The 26111-nt window shown below is 40.4% G+C and overlaps 1 protein-coding gene and 1 pseudogene across 7 annotated transcripts in view; one reads left to right on the top strand and one right to left on the bottom strand.

Annotated features, from left to right (window-relative positions):
• SCN8A (sodium voltage-gated channel alpha subunit 8) overlaps positions 1-26111 on the bottom strand; it is a 216483-nt gene that overhangs the window by 91735 nt on the left and 98637 nt on the right. For all 7 annotated transcript variants that reach the window (XM_063712148.1, XM_054527251.2, XM_054527257.2 and 4 more), the window contains 5 exons: positions 16947-17168; positions 15538-15601; positions 13818-13959; positions 11122-11328; positions 10030-10323 (listed from right to left, as the gene is read on the bottom strand). In XM_063712148.1, coding sequence (XP_063568218.1) covers positions 10030-10323; positions 11122-11328; positions 13818-13959; positions 15538-15601; positions 16947-17168 — 929 coding nt within the window. The remainder of the gene's footprint in view (positions 1-10029; positions 10324-11121; positions 11329-13817; positions 13960-15537; positions 15602-16946; positions 17169-26111) is intronic.
• On the top strand, positions 3074-4984 carry LOC103892040 (heterogeneous nuclear ribonucleoprotein A3-like; annotated as a pseudogene).

Below are 26111 nucleotides of genomic sequence, written 5' to 3'. Positions count from 1 at the left end.
AATCTCCTTTAACACTATCACACCGTCCTAAAAATGGCATTCAAGACCCTCCCAGCTTTGACTCTAATTTACTTGTTCTACTTTATCTTTCACTGTTTTCTCATACACCCTACCATGCAGCCACCCTGCCGCAGGTCTTTATTTCCTCTGTTTGCAGTGCACGCTCCATTTTCAGCTGGGGAAATCCTCTCAGTTCTCCATGATCCAGCCCTTCTGCTTCTTCCTCTACTAACTTCCTTAATCTTTCCATAGCACCAAACCCCCTTTCAGAATATTTATGCTCTACTTTATTTTTTATTTTTTTCTTCAAGACAGGGTCTCACTCTGTTGCCTGGGCTGGAGTGCAATAGTGCAAACACTCACTGCAGCCTCAACCTCCTGGGCTCAAGTGATCCTCTCACCTCAGCCTCCCAAGTAGCTGGAACCACAGGTATGTGCCACACCACGTGGTATGTGCCATACCACGCCTGGCTAATTTTTATATTTTTTGTAGATAATGGGGTTTCACCGTGTTGCCCAGGCTGGTCTCAAATTCCTGGGCTAAAGCAATCCTCCCGTCTTGGCCTCCCAAAGTGCTGAGATTATAGGCGTGAGTCACTGTACCCGGCCTACGCTCTACTTTTTACAACAGTTCTTTATATACATGTTCTATCTCTCATTTTTAACCAACTACAAATTCCTTAAGGGCACATTGACTGATTCATCCTTATATCTCCTAGAATGCTTTGCACATAGTAACTACAATGTTTAACTTAATTAACATTCACTTAGATTAGGTACTGCCAGCTTAGCCACCCATTTTAGGGTTGCTCCACACCTGCACGGGGTCACTGCTTCACTTCTCACAGCAAGCTAAACTACACTGAATTCATAATTTTGTCTTAAGTCAGTGCTGGGTGCTGACACTACCTGGTACATTAGGCTTTCACATTAGGAAAGAGGTTTTATGCATTTTACAATAAAATTTAATTTTATATAATTTTTTTTTTTTTTTTTTTTTTTTGAGACAGAGACTCGCTCTGTCACCCAGGCTGAAGTGCAGTGGTGCAATCTTGGCTTGATGAAACCTCCGCCTCCCAGGTTCAAGCTATTCTCCTGCCTCAGCCTCAAGTGATCTGGCCTCAAGTGATCTGCCCACCTCAGCCTCCCAAAGTGCCAGGATTATAGGCATGAGCCACTGTGCCTGGCCAAAATTTAATTTTATTTAACCAAATACCTATTGTGTGCTAAGTGGTGTGGATACAGTGGTGAACGAGACATACGGCATGGTCCCTGCCCTCTTGAAACTTGGAGGCCAGGAGGAAATATCATATACTACATGAGATCTAATATATCAGACTATTCTTAACCTTAAGGATAGTGATAAGGACAATAGGACAGTGATGAAGGTCATGACCAATTCAGTGAACCTATGAACACTTGATAATCAGGATCCTAAGATGATACATAATACGAGGAAAAACTCTTCTATTATTTTCTAATTCCTTGTTTCACTCTTTGCAAAAGAGTAGTCTGCAATGAACAAATGTGAAAGGGGTAAAGGTGACTTGCCCCATTTCTCCTTGTACCCAGGATCTAATCCTGATTTAGGGCATTCCCTAAGGAGCTACGTCCTGAGGGCTGAAACCCCAACCCTTCCCCAATCTCAATTTTCCTAGACTAGAGGTTTTCAGTGATGACTCAGGATCCATGGCTCTATTAAATCCTGGGATCCTGTGTAGTTTATGAGATGAGTAGGCCTTACTTCCTCTTTTCAAAATCTTCCTGTCAACCAACCAGGAGCTTTTAGTCCTTTTCAGGCAGTCACAGTTAAACTATAAATTCCAACTTAGGTTTAGATGTTTGCTTGGGAGAATGCCTCCGAGATGTTCTGGATTTGAGGGTGTAACTTTTGCATTCCACAGAAAAAGTATCTCTAGGGATCTCAGGGGATACACGTAAATTGTCTGTCAAGATGAGGCTTACGTGACTGGGATGTTTGGAATGTGATGAAGGAGTGATTTTACATGTTCTATTTCCATGCCATATTTCACTTTTTCTTTGTAGTATAACAGTGGTTCTTAAAGTGTGGTCTGGAGACCCCTGGAAGTCCCTGAGACCTTTTAAGGAAGGCTCATGAGGTCAAAATTCTTTACGAATAATACTGAGATGATATGTGCTTTTATTACTCATCTTCTCATAAGCACACAGTGACACTGTGAGCCTGACAGCTTCATAATATTTAAATAGTTTTCTGATGAGACTGGTGGTAATAATAAATATAGTTTTAAAATCTCATGTATATTTGGAAGATTTGCATAAACTCAGGAAATGAAAATTTCTCAAATGATCAATGCATGATGCTAGAAATCATTCATGGGTTAAAGATCTATGGCACAAAATGGAGCAAGGGATTTTACTATAACAGAGTACAAAGTTACTGTTACAGTTTCCACATCACAAGTAACTGTTTAAAAAATTGTCACCGTTAAGTTTTGGAACAGCATCAAGGAGGAACATTCACAGTTATCTGAAAAGGTTATTAAAATATTCCTCCCTTTTCCAACTACATACCTGTATGAAACTTGATTTTCTTCAAATACTTTAACCAAAGAAAATCATATTGCAACAAACTGAATGCATGCATAAGCCAGTATGATATTTCAACTGTTTTCTATTACACTACAGATTAAAGAGATTTGCAGAAATGTAATACAAAAAAAAACCCTTTTTTTTTGTTTTGGAAAACAGTTCATTTTTCTTAAAAATATATAATTTGTGTTAATCATGTAATGGGTTTATCGTTACTATATTTTTAAAATTAGTAAATATTTTTTAATTTTCTTAATTATAATTTCTAATATGAGAAATTAAAAGCACATTTTAAAAAGGTTTTTAGGTCCTCAAAAATTTTTAAGAAGATAAAGGGGTCCTAAGACCAGAAAGTTTGAAAACTGCTGCAATAGAGCAATTAAAATACTTTGAAAAAATAGGCTCAATTTAATACTTATAAACTGCCCTGAGCCTTAAAAATATAGAGAAATAGGTCTGAGATGGGTGAGCAGGAGATGTCTCAAGAAGAACTCAGGCTCAAATGGAGGTAAAACCGCTGCCTGGTCGCCCCTAGCCCGACTCCGGCCGTCGCCATTGCTGCCGGCAGGAAGAGGGCCATGACCCAAAGGAACCACAGAAGTTGAGAAAACTGTTTATTGGTGGTCTGAACTTTGAAACTACAGATGATAGTTTAAGAGGACATTTTGAGAAATGGGGCACACTCACAGATTGTGTGGTAATGAGAGACCCCCAAATAAAACGTTCCAGGGGCTTTGGTTTTGTGACTTATTCTTGTGTTGAAGAGGTGGGTGCGGCAATGTGTGCTTGACCACACAAGGTTGATGGGCGTGTAGTAGAACCAAAGAGAGCTGTTTCTAGAGAGGATTCTGTGAAGCCTGCCCATCTGACAATGAAGAAAATTTTTGTTGGTGGTATTACAGAAGATACGGAGGAATATAATTTGAGAGAATACTTTGAAAAGTATGGCAAGATTGAAACCATAGAAGTTATGGAAGACAGGCAGAGTGGAAAAAAGAGAGGATTTGCTTTTGTAACTTTTGATGATCATGATACAGTTGATAAAATTGTTGTTCAGAAATACCACACTATTAATGGACATAATTGTGAAGTGAAAAAGGCCCTTTCTAAACAAGAGATGCAGTCTGCTGGATCACAAACAGGTCGTGGAGGCGGATCTGGCAATTTTATGGGTCGCGGAGGAAACTTTGGAGGTGATGGAGGTAATCTGGGCCGTGGTGGAAACTCTGGTGGAAGAGAAGGCTATGGTGGTGGAGGTGGTGGCAGCAGAGGTAGTTATGGAGGAGGTGATGGTGGATATAATGGATTTGGAAGTGACGGTGGCAACTATGGCAGTGGTCCTGGTTATAGTAGTAGAGGGGCCTATGGTGGTGGTGGACCAGGATATGGAAACCAAGGTGGTGGATATAGTAGCAGTGGTGGAGGATATGATGGTTACAATGAAGGAGGAAATTTTGGCGGTGGTAACTATGGTGGTGGTGGGAACTATAATGATTTTGGAAATTATAGTGGACAACAGCAATCAAATTATGGACCCATGAAAGGGGGAACTTTTGGTGGAAGAAGCTCGGGCAGTCCCTATGGTGGTGGTTATGCATCTAGTGGTGGAAGTGGTGGATATGGTAGCAGAAGGTTCTAAAAACAGCAGAAAAGGGCTACAGTTCTTAGCAGGAGAGAGAGCAAGGAGTTGTCAGGAAAGCTGCGGGTTACTTTGAGACAGTCGTCCCAAATGCATTAGAGGAACTGTAAAAATCTGCCACAGAAGGATGATCCATAGTCAGAAAAGTTACTGCAGCTTAAACAGCAAACCCTTCTTGTTCAGGACTGTCATAGCCACAGTTTGCAGAAAGTGCAGCTATTGATTAATGCAATGTAGTGTCAATTAGATGTACATTCCTGAGGTCTTTTATCTATTGTAGCCTTGTCTTTTTCTTTTTCTTTTCATTACATCAGGTATATTGCCCTGTAAATTGTGGTAGTGATACCAGGAATAAAAAATTAAGGAATTTTTAACTTTTCAATATTTGTGTAGTTCAGTTTTTCTACATTTTAGTACAGAAACTTTAACAAAATGCAGTTTTGAAGGTGTTTCCTTGTGAGTTAACAAGTAAAGATCATTGTTAATTACTATTTTGTATGAATTTTGCTAAAGTTAACTGTAAAGAAACACCTGCTGACTTGCAGTTTAAGGGGAATCTATTCTCCCCATTTTCAAACCATGATATGAATGGGTACTGATGTGGAGAGAATAGATAATTTGTGTGTTTGCAATGTGTGTTTTAGATAAATAGGACTGAGTATTTAAATTAGCATTTGTGAATTTCATAGCATTACGATTACCTTCAAATGAAAAAAACTCAAAATTTCTAAAAAAAAAAAAAGAAGAACTCAGAAGCTATGGAAATAAAAGAAACTGACACATAACTGAACTATGTTGTGAGAAAACTGAAGCCACATTCATCATTAAGCTAACAGAAGAAATGATCATGCACGTGTGCAGGAATAAAGAAGGGGTGGTTAGGAGCACAGGCTCTGGAGCTGGATGAACCTGGACTCAAATCTTGGCTTGAACACTTACTAGTTATATAACCTTCTACAACTAGTTATGGTTATAAGTTATTCTTTCTAAGCCTCGATTTCCTCAGTCACTCTTCCAGAGAAACTGCAGGAAAGTCCTGGGACAAAGAATACTACTATACTTTGTAGCATCTAAGCTACTCTTGGCAGTCAGCCTTGGCCTCTAGGAATTTACTATTTTTTTTGAATGGAGAAATTAGACTAAGTGAATATTTTCATGCAAAGCAGGACATCTCAAAAACCTGGTTTTATTTTTTGAGTTAAGGAGCAATCAGTGCACCTTTGTACTAAAGCCTATAGAATAATCAGAGACCATTCAATAGCAAAGCGTTAACAGCGCTAAGGTATTCATAGCTTAGTGAGTCTCTCAAGACAAGGGTAAGATTACAACAAAGCTACTATCATACTTTCCCCAAAAGAGGCTGAACTAGAAGAAAGGAGAGGTGAAGGTGAGATAGAGATGGCTTCAGGCTATAAAGAAGTCTCTCAGAAAGGGTTAAATCAAATTTCTAAAAGTCTTGCATTCATTTGTCTAACAATATCTAGCCATGTGCTAAGAAGCAGACCTTGACTTTAACACTTTATTTAGAGAGAAGAGGATATGAACATAAATAAATATGCACACAGAGTATATGTAGAGTACTTTCTATATGTAGAGTAAAAAGCAACAAATAAAGAGGTACATATAAAACATAACAGAAAGATAAAATGAAGATTTCCAACTAGAAAACAGGAGAGTCAGGGAACGTTTCTTGAAAGGAAGATATCAAGAATAACTATGATGTAGAAATTCAAAGACAGAAAAATAGGGCATTTTATTTAATTTTAATTTTTTGGTTTGTTTTTGTTTTTGTTTTTTTGGAGACAGGGTCTTGTTCTGTTGCCCAAGCAGGAGTGTAGTGGTAAGATCACAGCTCACTGCAGCTTCAACCTCCCATGCTCAAGCCATCTTCCTGCCTCAGACTCCCGAGTAGCTGGGACTACAGGCATGTGTCACCACGCCCGGCCAATTTTTTGGTAGAGACAGGGGTCTCTCTATGTTGCCCAGGGTGGTCTTGAACTCCTACCTCAAATGATTCTTTCACCTTGGGCTCCCAAAGTGCTGGGATTACAGGTGTGAGCCACTGTGCTGGCCAACAGGACATTTTAGAGAGGGTGTTTCTTGAGCAAACCACAGGGGGTAGAAAACAAACATCATATATGAGAAATATCTAGTAGCTCATTCTGGTTTAGGTATAGGGTGCTTGATGGGGCACAGAGACTGGAGAATGAACACATAGGTTGTGTCCATACTAAGGGGATGGGGAACGCTATGAATTCCAGGATAAGGAGTTGGGACTTAATTAGTAAATAGAATGAATCAGATTAGGGGAATTCCCTCTCCCATTCTTCTTAAAAACTATTCTAAACTGTCAGTATTTTCTTTAAACCTCCAAACACAACCTCTCATTCCCTTCAATAAGATGTTTAATTCCCTACATTATCAAAAAATTAATTCATTTTTTGTAGAGACAGAGGTCTCACTATGTTGCCCAGGCTGATCTCAAACTCCTTGATTTTTATTTCCCAACATTATCAAAACACTAAACTGTCAGGGGTTATCTTCCTCAACTTCCTACTCCTTTTCTACAAATTTATCCACCTCACCCTTCCCTGTTTTCTTAAGGTTTCAGGGAGCAAGGGTCCCTTTTCTGTTAAAAACCACATCTATTTCGGTATCTTCCAAGATTGTGCTGTACTTCTATCTATTCTATTTCATTTTCTAATGTGTCTCCCTTTTCTGTTTTTTTTTCTTCCACAAATTATAAACATGATTATTTCCACCCACACTCTTTAAAGAAGCTGGGATGAGAAGTCTATACTCATTGTCTCCACTCCCCACTCAACATGGCATCCTTCCTTATTCTGGACTAAAACGTGTCTTTAAAGTCCTCAATGACTTTATATTGCCAAATCCGATGGACACTTTCGATTCTGCGCTCACTAAGCATCTCTGTTAAATTTCAATCCATTGATCACGGCCCTGCCTTCTCCAACATTGCTACTCTCCTGACTTCACTAAACTCTTGGCCCTCTCAGCTCCTCTAACACTGTTTATCTGTTTTCTTTCCTGAACTCTATCTCCTATGTCGGTGAACAGCAATGGTCATATCTTTGGCTCACTGTTCTTCCAACTGACACATTCTCTTTGAGTACTCTCCACAAGTCTCATGGTTTCAATCACCACCTCTCAGCTCAGGACCTCTTCCCTGAGCTATCATTTGCCTATCCTTGTCTAAAAAAATCTTTACTTGGTTATCCAACAAATAATTCAAACTTTGGATACCTAAACTGGAATATGCTTCCCTTCTAAACCTAGACCGTCCTTTTTTTCTTATTGCTCCCTCACCAACACACACATACACTACCTAATTCCTGTCTATCCTTTAAGCTTAGACCGTCCTTTTTTTCTTATTGTTCCCTCACCAACACACACATACACTACCTAATTCCTGTCTATCCTTTAAGCTTCAGCTCAGAAATTTACGTTTCCCAGAAAATCTTTACTGAATCTCCATGTTGGGATAGAGCTGTGCTTTTCTAACACCCCCAGCATATCTCAATTATGGAATAATACATGCTACTACATAATTTTTTAGTGTATTCGGCTGTCTCACTGTACTGTAAGCTCTCTAGGGTAGGAATGATGTTTTAATCACCTTTTAAGCCCTAGGACCTAGCACAATCCTTGATATGTAGTAGGTACTCCATAAATGCCTACTACATGAATGATGAGAACTACATTTTAGGACGTAATCTGTTGACAGTATATAAAATACAAAGGAGAAGGAAAAAGACTAGAGAAAACAAAACGGCAGTGGACAAACACAGTAGAACAAAATAATACAATTGCAAAGCCAAAACTAAGATAAGGCTAAGGAATGAAAAGAAAGGGATGGACATGAGGGATTTTGCTCATCCCCTGAAATGAATAAGACTGGCAAAAGACTGAACCGGAAAGTGAGAGATGCAAGTGGGAAAATGAATCATCTCTGGGAAAAAAGAAAAGACACTGGATATACTGCCATAAACAGTAACTACAATCTATTCTATACCTACCAACTTTCCAGCATTTCTTTCAAATGGGAAATTAAATGGCCTAAGAATTGGATTTTGGTGGTGTTCTCTGAAATTCAAAAATACCTATTTATGTGATGACATCTATAGTAATAGAATGCTCAACAATTACCCTAAGTCTTCTCTTCTCTTTTTTGTTTAGTTTCCTTATTTATCAAAGTTGGGAAAAACTGGAGGCTTTCAATCTACCATAGGCTAACTTATCAGTGTGATACTACATATCCAGAATAATTAATCAGTAGAACTTGCCATGCTCAAATAAGATGTCTTGTTTCATGACTCCTATTATTACTATCCCCTATAATTAAATGCAATTCTTAAACAGAGATGTTTGAGCTAAATTCTGATGCTTAGAGGAGAAAAGCTCTCCCTGATGTTTTAGAACATGAAGATTGCTGGCGTGACATATACTTTACTGCCAAGCAAGTCTGCCAAAGGTGATCACATAGTCTAGGGTTGGCTTTTACATCAGAGAAGGGAGGGCAGGATTAGAATGGAGAATGTTCCAAATGTGCTGGTAACACTTCCTCCCAGAGGAGAACAATATGGAGCATAGTGAGGTAGAAATGAGGATGCAGGGATGGGCCTGGAAAATACAGGGCCAAAGGGGAAAATAAAAATCAAGTGGGATTAGAAAAACCAGATGTTTTTAGGCTTATTGAGCCAATGCAAAGAGTTTACCTGTTGTAGGAATGCACGTTAGTACAATGAGTTTGGAGAAGAGTATGGAGGCTCCTCAAAAAACTAAAAATAGAATTACCATATAATCCAGTGTGACAGTTAATACTGCATGTCAATTTGATTGGACTGAAGGATGCAAAATATTGATCCTGGGTGTGTCTGTGAGGTGTGTTGCCAAAGGAGATTAACAGTCAAGTCAGTGGGCTGGGAAAGGCAGACTCACCCTTAATGTGGTGGGCACCATTTAATCGGCTGGCAGTGAAAATAAAGCGGGCAGAAAAACGTAAAAAGGCGAGACTGGCCTAGCCTCCCAGCCTACATCTTTCCCCCATGCTGGATGCTTCCTGCCCTCGAACATCCAACTCCAAGTTCTTCAGTTTTGGGACTCAGACTGGCTGTCCTTGCTCCTCAAGTCTGCAAACAGCCTACTGTGGGACCTTGTGATTGTGTAAGTTAATAATTAATAAACTCCCCTTTATATATTTATATACTAATAGGATATATAAATATATCCTATTAGTTCTATCCCTCTAGAGAACCCTGACTAATACACAAGCAATTTCATTATGGGGTATATAACCGAAAGAAAGTAAGTCAATATATTAAATAGATATTTGCACTCCCATGTTTATTGTAGTACTATTTACAATAGACAAAATATGAAAACATCCTAAGTGCCCATCAACAGATAAATGGATAAAGAAAATGTGGTATATTTACATTATGGAATACTATTCAGCCATTAAAAAATGAAATCCTATCATTTGCAGCAACATAGATGGAACCAGAGGTTATTATGTTCAGTGAAATAAGCCAAGCACAGAAAGACAAATATAGCATGTTCTCACTCATATGTGGGAGCTAAAAAAGTGGATCTCTTGAAGGTAGAGAGTAGACTGGTGGTTACTAGAGGCCAGGAATAGGAGGGGATAGAGGGGATGAAAGAGGAAAAAGAAGAATATAATTGTACTTAACACTGAACTGTACACTTAAAATGGTAAAGATGGTATAATATATATACACACATTTTACCTTAATAAAAAATACATTTTTGAAAAAGGTATAGAAAAAAGAAGAGTTTACCTGATTCATGATGGAAAATTTCCTCCCTATTCTGTTGTCTGGCAGCCGAAAGGCCTTCCTTCTCATGCCATCTTCTGACTCTGACTTAAACACCTTCTCAGGATCCCCTTTCTCCTCTCCTTCAGAGAGTTCCTTTTGCTTCCTCTTCTTTCTCCTGTTACGTCTTTCCTTTGCACTCTTTGAGCTGAGTTTAGAGATTTCAGAAGAGCTCCGAGGGGAGCCCCCTCCTTCTTCACCTTCTTCCTCTATGGCATCTTCTGAGACAGTTCCTGCTGAAGTGGCCATCGCAGCAGCCTAGGAAAGAAGCCACAGCAGGGAAGCCAGACCAGGGCAATTAACTGGAGCCACCCAAAGCCAACCAGTTAGTACAGAACATTTCCCTACCGAAGGGAAAGGAGGAAAAAAGGAGGCAGGAAACCTAGACTGTTAGAGGGTTTCTGGGTATTCTGGCACACAGCCCTAAGTGAACACAGCAGAACCCAGTGGTGAGAACTTTGGGAGTTATTCTCTTGAGCATTTCAGACAAGAACTTGGCTGCTGCCTTGGTACCAGAGGATCCCTTCTGAGCAAGTCTGGAAATGAACGCTAAGTAACACTATATATTATGGGTCCTAAAAATATATAAATACATGTACATTTAGATAAGGATTAGAAAGTTAAGTGTTAAGGTGATGAGATCACAAATGTCTTTCAAGTTTTACTTTAATATTTTGCCTGTATCTTCTTTTTAATTAGAAATAATACTTTTTATGACCACAGGAATCTTAACGTTTTTCCCGAGAAAAGGAATATGCTTATGTGAAACACTATGTAAACTGCCCTGGTCACTTTTTTCTTCCCAGTCATCATGGCGGTTGCACACTGAACAGTTGAGAAATTCAACAAAAGATGATATGAACAAACAATTTGGCTGTTAAGACAAATGGAATAACTGGATCAACCATCTGCACTTGTTACTTGGGTTATTTTCATCAGACCAATGGCCTCTATTTGAAAATATGCCTAGAAAAGATCAACTGCAGTGAAAATCAGATGGGTCCTTAGTCACCATGATCTGGCAGGAAGGTCTATTGCAAAGAATTCATCACCAACCTGTGCCTCTTCCTGTTGCTTCTTAAGTTGCTCCAACATTGCTTTAAATTCAGCCTCTTTTTGTTCTGCCTCCTCCAGTGTTGCCTGATTCTGTTCTTCATAAGCCATGGCCACCACAGCCAAGATCAAGTTCACCAGATAGAAAGAACCCACAAAGATGACCAAGACGAAGAAGATCATGTATGTTTTCCCGGCTGCTCGTAAGGTCTGCAAAGACAAAGGCCATTTTCTGAGTCACTTGTACCAAATGAACCAGGCTGAAAATAGCTAATGGGCCAAGTTCCTCTGTAAAAGGGCACTATTTGCATTTTGTACAGGACTATGTTTAATTGTGCAGTACTCCTTACTATTGTGGGCACTTGGTACTCCCAATGGTTGAATGGTTTCACTTATCCTCAACTCATATTAAATGGCAGTAGTTATCTCCCAACCATTGTGACAAAAAAATCCCCTCTCACTTCTAAATATTCCCCATACACTCCTTTCATAAAAAAAGTTTGATTTTGGGCTAAGACAAGTATAAAGAAAAGAATACAAGACTGCAGCTTATTTATCTACGGATCCTCAAACAGCATTAACAGACAAATTATGTCTCTGAAATCAGGTCCAAGTTGCAGGAAATCCCATCTTTTTTTTTTTTTTTTTTTTTTTTGAGATGGAGTGTCACACTATCGCCTAGGCTGGAGTGTGATGGCACGATCTCGGCTCACTGCAACCTCTGCCTCCCAGGTTCAAGTGATTCTCCTGCCTCAGCCTCCCAAGTAGCTGGGATTACAGGTGCCCACCACCATGCCCAGCTAATTTTTTGTATTTTTAGTAGAGACGGGGTTTCACTATGTTGGCCAGGGTGGTCTTGAACTCCTGACTTCGTGATCCACCTGCCTCGGCCTCCCAAAGTGCTGGGATTACAGGCGTGAGCCACCACGCCTGGCCCCATCTTTTTTTTTTTTTTAGATGGAGTCTTGCTCTGTCACCCAGGCTGGAGTGCAGTGGCATGATCTCAGCTCACTGCAACCTCCGCCTCCCAGGTTCAAGCAATTCTCCCACTTCAGCCTCCAGAGTAGTTGGGATTACAGGCATGTGCCACCATGCCCAGCTAATTTTGTATTTTTAGTAGAGACGTGGTTTCACCATGTTTGCCAGGTTGGTCTTGAACTCCTGGCCTCAAGTGATCCACCCGCCTCGGCCTCCCAAAGTGCTGGGATTACAGGCATGAGCCACTGTGTCCAGCCAGGAAATCCCCATCTTGAGTGACACGCTTCCTTATTCTTTTGCAATAGGATGAGTTTTAAAAGGATATGACAATATGACATAAAGGATAGTGGGGAGGTTAAAAAAAGGCAGAAGGAAACTAGGTTTTAGGTTATGTACATGCAACCCACTGTTACAAAGTTTTCATCTTTATTCTGTTAACCACAAAATGTGCCAGGCATGGTGGCTCACACCTGTAATCCCAGCACTTTGGGAGGCCAAGACAGGTGGATCACCTGAGGTCAAGAGTTCGAGACGAGCCTGGCCTCTATTAAAAATACAAAAATTAGCCAGGTGTGTCATGCCTGTAATCCCAGCTACTCGGGAGGCTGAGGCAGGAGAATTGTTTGGAGGCTGCAGTGAGCTGAGATCGCGCCTCTGCACTCCAGCCTGGGTGACAGAGCGAGACTCTGTCTCAAAAAGAAAAAAAAAAGAAACAGCATCAATCACAAATATTTCATGAGAAATATTCAACCTGAGGGAACTCTAGGCTGTGCAACAGAAAGGTAAGAATTAACTCAGATATTTGAACTACAAACTTCCCTTAAAGAGGGTCCTTCATGCCTGAGGGGACATGTTTTTCATTTTCAAAGTAACTGGTATCACCAAATGACACAAAGAGAAAACAATGGACTGTCATAAAATTTCTAAGCTGTAAGACACTTAGCAATCACTTACACTAACTTCATTACAACCAGCAAAGTTAAATGACTTGTCCAGAGTCACCAGTGTAGCCTAACAGAATGTTACTGACCTTATTTTTATCTGTACAACCTGCTTGAACAAGTCCAAATGTGTTACAAATCTCAAAAATGTTGATATATTTATACTCCAAGGTCCTTATGGAAATTCCATCTATATAGTCCCTTGCACAAAGAGGTGTTTAATTTTTCTTAAACAGAAGCCCTAATGGTGGCTCACGCCTGTAATTCCAGCACTTTGGGAGGCCACAGTGGGAAGATCACTTGAGGCCAGAAGTTGCAAGACCAGCCTGGGCAACAGAGTGAAACCCCAACTTTCCAAAAAGTAGAAATATTAGCCAGGTGTGGTGGTACATGCCTGTAGTACCTACCGCAAAAACAAAACAAAACAAAACAAAACAAAACAAAACAAAACAAAAAAAAAACAAACCCTAACCCCAAATATCCAAAAGGAGATATGCTGCAGAGGATAAACAATAGGAAGTAGATAGAGATAGCAGATTCTCAGGCCAGACAACAGGCCATCAAGGCTGTAAGAGTCTACAGCTATACATGACTGAGCATTCAAGAAACAGGGATAAGAACTGAGAAAATTCACTTAATATCAAAAACCAGCTGACTGTGGGAAACACAACAGTTAGATCTTGTACAATGTCTTCACTAAATGTCTCTCACACAGAATGTCCCCAACCCCATATATGCTCATGCAAACTCTATGGCCAAAGGAAAAGAGGTATTACTCACCAATTGATACAAGTTTTCCCAATAGTCCTGGGTCATAAGGCGAAATAATGCCAAGAAGGCCCAGCTAAAAGTGTCAAAACTTGTGTAACCATAGTTGGGGTTCCTTCCTGCTTTCATACACTGGTATCCCTCTGGGCATTGCCTAAAGAAAGAAAGGGAATTTCAGGACTTTTCAACATAATTCCACCCAGCCATGACCTTGGAGATAATAAATAACATAATTCTATTTACTCCATGACCTTGGAGATAATAAATAACCATTGATAGAGCCAGGCCAACAAATTGGAAGAAAAAGAAGAAGGAAATAAGCAGCTAGCCAACTTCTGGGGACAGCCTAGGGTCAGAATCACCTGGCACGGTCTTTAAAAATGCAGATTCCTGCGTCCTTACCCAAACTAGCAATTAAAAGTTCTGGATACGGGATCTACGAATCTGCATTTTTAAGAGGTATGCCAGGTGATTCTTATGCATGCCAAAGTGTGAGAAGTACTATTCTAGATTCATATCAATGTGCAATTCAATCAAATTTAACACTTAGCTATTATCCCAAATGACAAACAGCTAGAAGTTCCTCCTTTTTTTTTTTTTTTTTTTTTTTTTTTTGAGACAGAGTCTAGCTCTGTCGCCCAGGCTAGAGTGCCATGGCATGATCTTGGGTCACTGCAACCTCTGCCTTCTGGGTTCAAGCGATTCTCCTGCCTCAGCCTCCCGAGTAGCTGGGATTACAGGCACCTGCCACCACATCTGGCTAATTTTTGTATTTTTAGTAGAGACGGGGTTTCACTGTGTTGGCCTGGCTGGTCTCGAACTCCTGACCTCGGGATCTGCCTGCCTCAGCCTCCCAAAGTGCTGGGATTACAAGCGTGAGCCACCGCGTCCGGCCAGAAGTTCCTCTTAATTGTTTGTTTTCTTTACACTCACTGTGACAACCTAAGTCATAAGGAGGATTTCAGTTACCTCAGTTACACCATTTCTCCTGCTTTTAGATTCATCTCATATTTCTTTCAATGTAATCTCTAGTAGTCTAATACAGAAATTAAATGGATTTCTAGACATTGTGGTCATGTTAAAACACCAGTTCTTAGAGGACCAATATACTCTGAAAAATGACACTACCACCCTACATTTATAAAGCCCTCTGTTTACAAAGCACTTTCATGTAATGTAAGTGGATCCTTACAGTAACCCTGTGAGCAAGAGAGAGCATGGCTTATTAAATAAATCCATTTTATGGATGAAAAAAACCAAGGCTCAGGTAAGTTAAATGGCTTGCCAAAGGTCTTAGAGCAGGAAGTACCAGGATCAGGACTCAAATACTACGTTGCTACTGTTTTTCCTCCTCTATGCTGCCAGGTCAAGCATATTTTGGGTCATCCTTGGATCCATAACCATCACTAAGATGGTATCTTTGCTCTCTATTGTACTATAGGATGAGAGGAGTCCCCAAGAGGCAGGTAAGCTATCTGGTGTTATTGATTTTATCCTTAGATTCTTTCATTTTGGCTCGAGACTACAAGCACAGGCACTTACTAGTGAAATGTCAACTTTAGATGGACAAATGTGAAACAGAAAGAAAATCTATGCCAACCGATAGGTCAGATGCAATTGTAAGGTCTACTACTTGAGCACAAAGAAAAGTAAACATATTGCCTATTTTGACCCAACTAATAACAGGTACATTATTTTAAGGAAAGAGAATAAAACTAGGTGAGCTACTTACCCAGCATCAGAACTGTTCCCACAGAGTAAAGGTTCCAGCATGCCAGGAACTGTGTAGAAATTTGCTAGAAAAGTTTGAAGAGGCAGGAAATGAACAGGCAGATTTAAGTGAATGAGAGAATAAGGTTACACTGTTCCTAACTAGCCCCAGCAGAAACAGTTATTGACTTTAGCTCATAAATCTTTTCCAACAGCTGTGACAGCTGATAAGAATTCTTTCCTATTAATGATTTTCTTATATATATTTACAAATTAAAAGTGCTACCCCAAAGTTCTTGATGCAATATAGTTTTCACAGATACCCAACTTCCATTCATACTTCAAATCCATATGCCAGATTCTGGTACTTGAATCAAAGGGGCCTAAAAGTAAGTTTTCTGAGTTCTACACCCCTTTATACCACTCTATTCTTCTATCCTTACAACGTGTCTTTATCAAAGATATTTTAGAGCTCATTGGTCACTAGATACTAGGTCCTATTTTAAATTACAAGGCATGTTTTCCTTTCCAGCATATGTCCCCGAAATCTCCTTTGCAACACTTTCTTATGGTTACTAGACTGACTTTATTTTCTCAGGAATGACTAATAGTCACATCGCTAACTTTTTTCATGAGTCTAAAGAAGTATCACTACATCAAATTTTCCTTTGGTTCCTCAAATAAAATGATTAAAACTCCTCAACTGTAATAGGATTGAATAGTGCCTTGGAGATCACCTGATTCCCTAGGCTAGATCGACTGCGATAGTCTTAGTAGCATTAAGAAAATTTGAGTTCCATAGATACATTCTGGACTAAATGTGTAAATATCCCAAGTAACTCAGCTAGGGAAAAAAATAATTTTTATCAAGCTTCTAAGCCTGAATTTCAAAGCAAATTTTAGGGGTACATGCGAAAAAGGGAGAGAGGGCTGATGTTTGAGAGCTTCTGAACACAATCCTACGTCGAGGAAAGGAATAATTTTACAAGGCTAGTTCTAGTAGCACTGACATTTCTTTCCAGCTCCAACTACCTCTTTTTTTTGTTTGTTTTGAGATGGAGTTTTGTTCTTGTTGCCCACCCAGGCTGGAGTACAATGGCGTGATCTTGGCTCACTGCAACCTCCACCTCCCGGGTTCAAGTGATTCTCTTGCCTCAGCCTCCCAAGTAGCTGGGATTACAGGCATGTGCCACCATGCCTGGCTAATTTTGTATTTTTAGTAGAGAGAGGGTTTCTCCATGTTGGTCAGGCTGGTCTCAAACTCCTGATCTCAGGTGATCCACCCACCTCAGCCTCCCAAAGTGCTAGGATTACAGGAGTGAGCCACCGCGCCCGGCCTCCAACTACTTTTTTAAGCCCTGTGGTAGCTTCTGACCATGTGAACTAGGAACAGACTTTTCCTATTCCTCTTGCAGAGAAGAGGCCACCTACTTTTATTGTTGATATACTCTTCCCAATCAAAGCCTTTGGTGCCATTTTCAAGATAGCTCTCGTTGAAGTTTATGGGCCACACAACACACTTGTTTCGAAGGTTCCCCATGAACAGCTGCAGTCCGATCAAGGCGAAAACACTCAGGCAGAACACTGTCAGGATCATCACATCTGACAGTTTCTTCACAGACTGAATCAGGGCACCCACAATTGTCTTCAGGCCTGAGGAGACAGAATCCTCAGAATCAGAGGCCCCTCAAAGCCCTCCCCACCTCCCCAAGCCTCCCTCTTAGCCACTGGCTGCTACTCCTCCCCACAGCACCACTCTTGAAATATGGCCACTTTATATTTATACCATGAGAATAATAACAGGTCAGCAAAACTATCAATATTCCAGAAGTATCCATTTTTAAGTGAATACATCTTAAAAAGCAAAAGAAAGGTTCTTCTGCCAACAACATGTGGCTCCTTTCTTCCTGGGAACACTTTCCCGTCTCTGACTACTTTTTAGTTCCCCATATGAACCCAGCTCTTACTTGCCATAGGGCCTTCATACCTGCTGTTCCCTCTGCCTGGAATGCTCCCTGCTATATTATCTTGCCCTCTGTGCCTAAATCCTACTTATCCTTCAAGGCCCAGTTTAAACGTCAATTATTCCAGAAAGCCTTCTCTGACTTTGCAACTCTTCTCCCTCCCCATTGTTACTAGTGTTTCAGTAGCATCTTATACTTTCTTCTGTAGCATTTGTCATGGTTATAATTGATTTTTTACATCTATCTTGTTCGCAGCTGTATCTATAGTGCCTAGCCCACAGTAGGTATTTAGTAAATATTTGTCAAAGAAACAAATGGAAAAATCAGGAATTGAGGAGGCCTCCAGGTTAAAAAGAAAGCCACTGGGAAGTTTAAAAGCCAATAATAAGTGAGAAGGTACAATAATATTTTCCCAAGGATTCTGGAAATGCCAAGGTATTGAAAAGGTTATTATTAATCCAGTATTTATACTTTGTCTTTTTCCATTTAAAAATATACTTTTTCTGTATCACGTATATTCCCTGCTTTCTACAATGATCTTTTTTCTGTCCTAAATTAAAAACAAAAACATTAAAAACATTTTAATTTGAAGTTTAAATGTAAGACACTGGCTCAAATGTAGACTGAAGGTGTATTTCTTAATTGCACACGGAGAGATCAGTGACAGAAGAGACAGAAAAATATGGTTGTAGGTTCATGCTTTTTGGGTCCAAATGAGTCTTTACATGCCCAGATATCAGGCTATCCATAGGTTACGGCCAACAAAGCACTGAGCACTCTTGGTAGCCAATGCAGCAGGATGAGCAAGAGGCAGGCACTAAGCCTTGACACACAGGCCTCAGGAAGAATCTCATCCCTGCTCACTTCTGAAGGCAAGACCACTGAACTGAAATTCAAGGGAATCCTAATCCTGGCTTTGAAGGGTGTGCCTGGGTAGATAATCACTAATCTTAACTAAGTTATGCTGCTTACTTGTCTGACCTACGCAATACGCCTTCTAACCTCTTAGAATCTCAGTTTTTTCATCTTTAAAGTAGGGAAAATTATAGTTGAGTATCATAGGGCTGCTGTGAGGATTAAGTGTGGTTCATATAAAACACTTGACAAAGCAGCTGGGCGCCGTGGCTCACGCCTGTAATCCCAGCACTTTGGGAGGCCAAGGAAGGTGGATCACCTGAGGTCGGGAGTTCAAGACCAGCCTGGCCAACACGGTGAAACCCCGCCTCTACTAAAAATAAAAAAATTAGCTAGGTGTGGTGGCATATGCCTGTAATCCCAGCTACTGTGGGAGGCTAAGGCGGGAGAACCACTTGAACCCGGTGCGGGGGTGGAGGTTCCAGTGAACGAAGATTGGGCCACTGCATTCCAGCCTGGTCAACAGAGCGAGACTCTGTCTCAAAAACAAAACAACAACAACAACAACAACAACAAAAACTTCACAAAGCATTTAGTACGTAGCAAATGAGTCAAATGTTGACCATTATTGTCTGAACCTCAGTCTACTCATCTATAAAAATGGATTTACGATACCAACCTCATTGGGTTATTGTTAGGTTTAAATAGATAATTTATATAAAGTACCTAGTAAAGTTCCTGGCACATAGCTGGCACTCAACACTTGTTATCACTATTTTACATATGGTAAAATATGTAAACATGTCCCTCAAAGGGACATGACTGGGAAAATGGCACTGCTCAGGGCTAACCTCATATAATGGTGATCTAATGGGTGATATGGACATGATTCTTCTTTTGCTGTATTTTGCAAGTAATCACCTAGACTTTTCAAAGTCGAGCCCAATAGAATTTTCTGAGTCCAATAATAGAAATGGATGCTCTGCCTAGCACAGGACCTGGCACAAAGGCAGCCACTTAATACATTTTTATTGGGAGAGTAAATGAATGAGAAAGTTCTCTCCTCTTACACAAATATCTTAAAAGGGATCTAAGAGGAATTAAAGAAAAAAGAGCCAAGAGGTAGACTGTAGAGATAAAGTATGCAGAGTCCTGTGCTTTCTTAGAGTGAGCCTTCCATGGAGACTGTGGCCACAAAGGGATTATGAAGAGTTTGCTTGGGCTCCAGGAAACAAAGCATTTATAATCTCATTATTTTTCTCCTCACAGGGCTGTGCAGAAAGAGCATCAGACAGGGAATCAGAAAGCTGGTATTCTGGCCCTGGCTCAGTCACTACTTATGACCTATTGTGTTTCTTTTTTTTTTTTTTGAGTCGGATTATCGCTCTGTCACCCAGGCTGGAGTGCAATGGCACGATCTCGGCTCACTGCAACCTCCGTCTCCTGGGTTCAAGTGATTCTCCTGCCTCAGCCTCCAGAGTAGCTGGGATTACAGGTGCCCGCCACCATGCCCCGGCTAAATTTTGTATTTTTTAAGCAGAGATGGGGTTTCACCATGTTGGCCAGGCTGGTTTCGAACTCCTGACCTCAGGTGGTCTGCCCACCTCGGCCTCCCAAAGTGCTGGGATTACAGGTGTGAGCCACTGCGCCCGGCCTGACCTATTGTGTTTCAAATCAAATTTAAGGTTACTTCTCAGAGTCTCATTTTCTCATCTACAGAACATGGACAAACACACCACTACATAGCAGTGGGCAGTAGTGGAGAAGCTGAAGAATCTTCTCTAAAAGTCTTTCAAAATAAGGCAGAGATGTTTATTTGTTTGAGATTAAGTAATTGAAATTTCAAACTATCTTTTAAACCTAAGGCCCTGGGAAATCGTATCATAATCGCACAGCTAGATAAGAAGGTACTGGTGGAATAAAGTAGAAGGCAGCCATCAAGAAGTAAAAATTGTTCCAGTGTAATGGAATTTATTTCCATTTAGTTGCTAAGGAACAGAGAAGTCCTCATTATGTTTTGACTGGGTTGGAGTGGGCCTATATTGAGTCAACAATTCAATCCTAGGCTTCTAAAATAATGCAAGTTTACTGATTTCAAAGTCAAAGACTGATTTAAAAAATAATACTTGAATGGGTCACTAAAAATGGTTGTACAGTTTCTTTTTCCTGGACTTTTTTATGAAGCATATACAACCATCTCTCCAGACGATTCAGACAATCACCTTTCCAAACACCAGACGACTGTTAACGGACTTTACCATTGTTATTTTACTGAATTGAGAAATGAGCTGTAAGCTGTCCTTTGTATTAGCAACAAGAGTATAATACTACAAAATAGCCAAACCACTGAGTTTGTAAGTAAATAATTTGAAAAGCATACAATTTTAGCATGAGTAGAATCTGATTTTCCTGGGCTGAGAACTCTTTGACAGTTCCAGGCCCACATAAGTGGAAATTCTAGGCCATGAGCTCCAACTATCCCTTGTTCCTTAAGAATGAGCTCTCAGCAGCCATGTCTGTACAAGGTCACCTTCTCTCAGTCGTTGCAGATGTCTGGGTGGACATCTGACCTAAATCCAGATCCTTTCCTACAGGAATTTGGAACAGGATAAGAGACAGTTGAGTAATATTTTCATGTGGTGAGAATGGTAATAAATAAATTTGGAAGCTAAGTGGTAGCCATATTCTGTCATTATATTAAGATGTGACTGAGCAGTAAAGGAAGTTAGTATGCTGAGAGAGAGAAATGGACACGTGGAGAGAAGAGAGACGGAGACAAAGTACTTCCTCGTACCCGTGGCTTTCTGGCTCTGCATTCTGGTTTCTACTGGCTTCCCAGAAGCACAAGTGCATTCCAGCCCTTGGGTTCCCTGAATTATTCCTGTGTCCTGCTACTTGCAACCAGAGATGACCCCCACTAATATGATATGCCAAGCCTGCATGGAATTCACTTTCCTGGAGATGGACCCAAATGCACACAATCAGCTGGTTTAACATCTCTTCTCCATAAACCAGATGTTATTGCTAAAGAAATATGTAAACATGAGTCAAGGAAGCTAAAAAGACACTTTTTCAAGCCTCAGCTTTGAAGTCTGGGGCTTAGATCATCTCATTGGTGAGTTAGCTTTCAAGATGTTTAAAGTAGAAACTTAATTGGAAATGTTATTCAGCTGCTTATACTTCACAGAGGGTCAGATAAACAAATCTTAATTAAGCAAGGATAATCACTAAATAACACTAACTACAGCAATCTAAAAGGTTTACTCTCCAAGATTCCCATCCAGATCACCAAGAGAAAATGAGAAGGCAAAGGAAAAAGAAGAAGAAAGGTGATGTGGCTTCATGTTTTCAGGTAAAGGAAGGCACATGATCACACAGCAATATTAAATAATAAACAGTCACTGAACTATACATTGGTCTCAGCCAAGACTCTTCTTCCTTGCATTAGGATAAATTGCAAATGGCCATATTTGCAGACATCAATGCCAATTTATGGAGATGATGCCATCAATTCATTTCCTAAGCTCAAGCTCTACAGTCTTGCCAGCTGTGACCGCCTGAAAGCGCTCCCTCTTACCATCAACACCTGTCAATAAAGGCAAAAAGTTGTTAGTAGCATTCCTGACCTGACACAAGCCAGAATGTAGAATGCCATCACTCTGGCTATACAGAGACACTGTCTTTTTATTCTATTGGCTCACAACATCACATTCCAGAACAAGCAAGATACTGACTGAAAACCAATTATCCAAAACAGCAGAATGCTTCTTCAAAAGACTCCTACACAACAGAGTGTGCAACAGAAGCCACGTGGGGGCAAATTGGACAGTGAGAACTCTTGGAAAAGGCTAACATTAGCTCGCTTTGGTACATGTCTGAGTAGAAACAGTTAATACATTTACCACAGGCCAAGAAAAGACAGCTGGATTCAATGTAGAGAACGGTCAGTGACAAGAGGGAAAGCTGGATATTTAAGGAATTTTAAGAAGCAGGTGAAGAATTTTACTCTATGTCCAAAGGTACCTCTGAATCTCCTGTCACGTTTCACAATGCCCAGGAATCCTTTGAACAAATGAACAATGCCTGCCCTATGTGCTATGTCCAGAAAAATCAGTCAAGCATATTGGGGTCAAAGTCTTCCACCACTGGATGGCCAGATTATAAATAAAGTTAATTTGCCAGGCACAGTGGCTCACACTTGTAATCTCAGCGCTTTGGGAGGCCAAGGTGGGTGGATCACCTGAGGTCAGGAGTTCAAGACCAGCTTGGCCAACATGGTGAAACCCCATCTCTACTAAAAATACAAAAATTAGCTGGGCGTTGTGGCGCACGCTTGTAATCCTAGCTACTCAGGAGGCTGAGGCAGGAGAATCGCTTGAACCCAGGAGGTGGAGGTTGCAGTGAGCTGAGATCAGGCCGTTGCACTCCAGCCTGGGTGACAACAGCGAAACTCCATCTCAAAAAATATATATGTATAAATAAAATAAATAAATAAAGCTAATTCATATTCCCTAGTTTGTAGCTCAGGTTGAGAAATCTAAGTGGTTTGAAGCAATGTGAGCTAATTACCCTAAAAAGTTAATATTGGAACAGGCCTCAGTAGCAGTAACAAGCAGTTCTCAACCCAGGGAAAGAACAACTGCCCTGTTCCCAGAGTCAGGCTTGGGTTCAGACAAAGCGTAGGGGTAAAGTAGTGTGCTGTGTTGACTTTTCCTGCTGCAACTGCAATCCTCATGATAATATTTATTTATTTATTTGTTTATTCATTAAGAGACAAGATCTCACTATGCTGCCCAGGTTGGAATGTAGTGGCTACTCACAGGTGTGGTCACAGCTCAATGCAGCCTCGAACTCCTGGGCTCAAGTGATCCTCTGCCTCAGCCTCCTGATTAGCGGGATTAAAGGTGTGAACCACTGCACCCAGCCTACAGTGATAGTTCTTGAAGATTCTTTAGAGCAACAGTAATTTGAAAGAGATTGGGGGACTCCAGATTTATTTACTCGAGACCTGATTCACATCACAAAGTGAGACCAAAACTAAACTAGCTCTCAAAGATGGGTCAGTGGGATCCTGTGAGCATTTAGTGTTTTTTCACTTAGGACCACTGTTAAACTTTATCTTTCCTAAGAAGCAATGTGGGAAAAGGAGAAATACAAAGGCAAGAGAATAACCAGAATAGTTTAAAAGAGACAGTGAGTCAGGATATAGTCTTAAAACAGTTTATATCTCCCATCATTATGCAGCAGAAATAGCCACATTCACAAAGTATACGTTTAAAGAAAATGCTTTCTTTGTGAATACTGGGATGGGAAAAAGAAAGGCCTATCATTTTCCCTACTTCCTGTCTGATCCCACTGGTTAGGAGTGAAAGTAACAGAAATGAAAGCTGAGAAATAAAATTGCCAAGAGAAAAATAATCAAGAAAGTACAATTCTAAAGAAGGTGGAATGAAATTAAATAAGTGCTAATGAGCAGCAGATAAGCAGTGCTTTGGGGGAGCCATTTAAATGACAGAAATGAAAAAGAACTGACAAGTGAGTTTCTCCCAACCAATTCTATTAGTACTTATACTATTAAATGCTGCTGTCTAAGAAAAACCTGAGAAACTCTTTCGAGATTCCCACCCTTTCTTTGGGCATGTCAGCCCTGTGGCACATGATCAAAGCATGCAGAGGACGAAACTTCTGACAGAGTCACTTAGAAGTTCACTTTATGTGGGACTCAGACAAATACAAAGTGAAAACAAAGTTTTAAGACATATAAACTTTTAGGCAGAATATTTCAATGTCAAGGTGAACCTGACAAATTCCAGACTAAAGAAAATTTAGAAAGTCTCCTCTATAACTGACCCTTTTAGCACAGAGCTTGTGTACACTGTTCTCCAAGTTGCTGCCTCTGGAGCAAAATGGAAAGCATAAATAGTATGTATCCAAGTCAAGTAAAAAGGGTCAGAAGGTGGGTTTGGTCTTTTCTGAGCTACAAGAAGGCTGTAAAGCAAAGCATTTCTTACAGAAGAGGGCAGAGCTAACTGATGCACGTTACTGTCCAATCTTCGGGAGTCCTGGCGGCCCTGACATACTCAGAATATCTACCAAAGACACAAAGAGGAAGGACAGTATCAGCCCAGGTTGGGGGTGGGTGAGTGCTCTAGGAAAAGAAAAGCTCTCATAAAGGAAGTTGATACACAGGGAGCTTTGTGAGACTTTGCAGGCTCCAGGTCAGTAGTTGCTCTCACTTCCATTCTATTTTTGGCACCCTTGGCAGTAGCCTATAACCAAACTGGGAAGAGGAGAAGACAAAGAGAACAACAATTCCACTGAAGTGATCCACGAGAAAACTTGGTATACAAAACAATGGTTTTTACTAAAGGGGAATCATGGGCCAGCTCTACCACACAAAAATCAAAATGACATACTTCCAAGCAAGAGATGGCCCAGATCCACTGACTCATACACTGGTGCTCCCGCCTTGGAAGGAGACTGCATAGCAGGCTGGTAGGAATAGCACAACAGCCCTCTATGGGAGAAAGCATAATCAGCAATTTCAGAATTTCCCATGGGATGAGAGAAAACTTCCCATGAGGGAAACTTCATTAATGGATTTCTCTTGCTAACTCTAAAAGGTAGAATCGGGAGCAAAAAGATTGAGACTGAGAGCAACACTTTTAATTCAAGAACCAAATATACCATTTACTGACAGTGATCTATTATTGGCTTTACTATCCCTTAATGTTATTTTCCACCCCAGTTAGCCTCCCAAAGCCAGCTCAATTGGGGGTGCTTCTAGAAATAGGAATCTGGGACTCTATTTCAAACTGTGAAGCTGATGTCTAAATCTTGATACAAACCCTTTCTATTGGCTTAGGTTTCTTCTTTATAATCATAAGTGCTGCTACTACAATCATTTATGGAGCACTACTATGGGCCAGGCACTGTGCTAGATACTGCATATATTCCAGATATATATATATATATATATATATATATATATAAAGGATAAATAACGTGACATATTAAGGATATATACAAAGAATAAATAACATGACACCAATCAAGAGTTATCTTGCAGAAATGCCATGGTCAAAAGTTAACCATACAGCAGAGACAGAGACAGAAGCTATGAGCTAGACTAGAGACAGCATCTGCTGCCCTAGTTAGTGAACAGAATACAGCTTTCCCATTTAATTCTGGGAGAGAAGTTTTGAGATCACAAGAACATAAAGAGACAGATGCCTTGCAGAGTACGCTGAGGGAAGTGAGCAGAAAACACAAGATCATATTTAAAAGGGGCCAGAGGAGGAGCGAGACCATAGGAAAAATGAAAGTAAAGATTTGGCACCCCAGATGCCTCAAAAAATAAGACAGGGCTTGCCTAAAGATTAGGCCACCATCTATGAGCTATCTGAGGCTGTCTGGAGAATGAGCTGAGCCTTCTGTTAAGCACATTTAAAATGGCTAGGAACTAAATCTTGGTAAGTTAAGGTTGTAGTTTTTTGCCAAGAAGTATATACTCCAACTGACACCCAGCCTTTGGTTGATAGGGAGTCGGCTACCATCGCTAAAAATATAGGAATTCATCTTTGGTAGGGCACTAATTTACTGGCCAACTCCATGGCCCAAATTTGTAAGTGGTGAAGATGAATTTACCTTCTTTGAGGTTCTCAGTAAACCACATTCCAGTCTGCCCTCTCCAGGATTCTATCTTTGTGCTTCCCTCTCTATCTGCTATTGAGATAATGTTAAAAAGGGAAAAAAGAAATATTTCTGGGCCAGATGC

The sequence above is a fragment of the Pongo abelii genome, chromosome 10 (genome assembly GCF_028885655.2).
Source record: "Pongo abelii isolate AG06213 chromosome 10, NHGRI_mPonAbe1-v2.0_pri, whole genome shotgun sequence".
Taxonomy (NCBI): domain Eukaryota; kingdom Metazoa; phylum Chordata; class Mammalia; order Primates; family Hominidae; genus Pongo; species Pongo abelii.
Note: the sequence above shows the minus strand (reverse complement) of the source record. Positions and strands in the feature narration are given on the sequence as shown.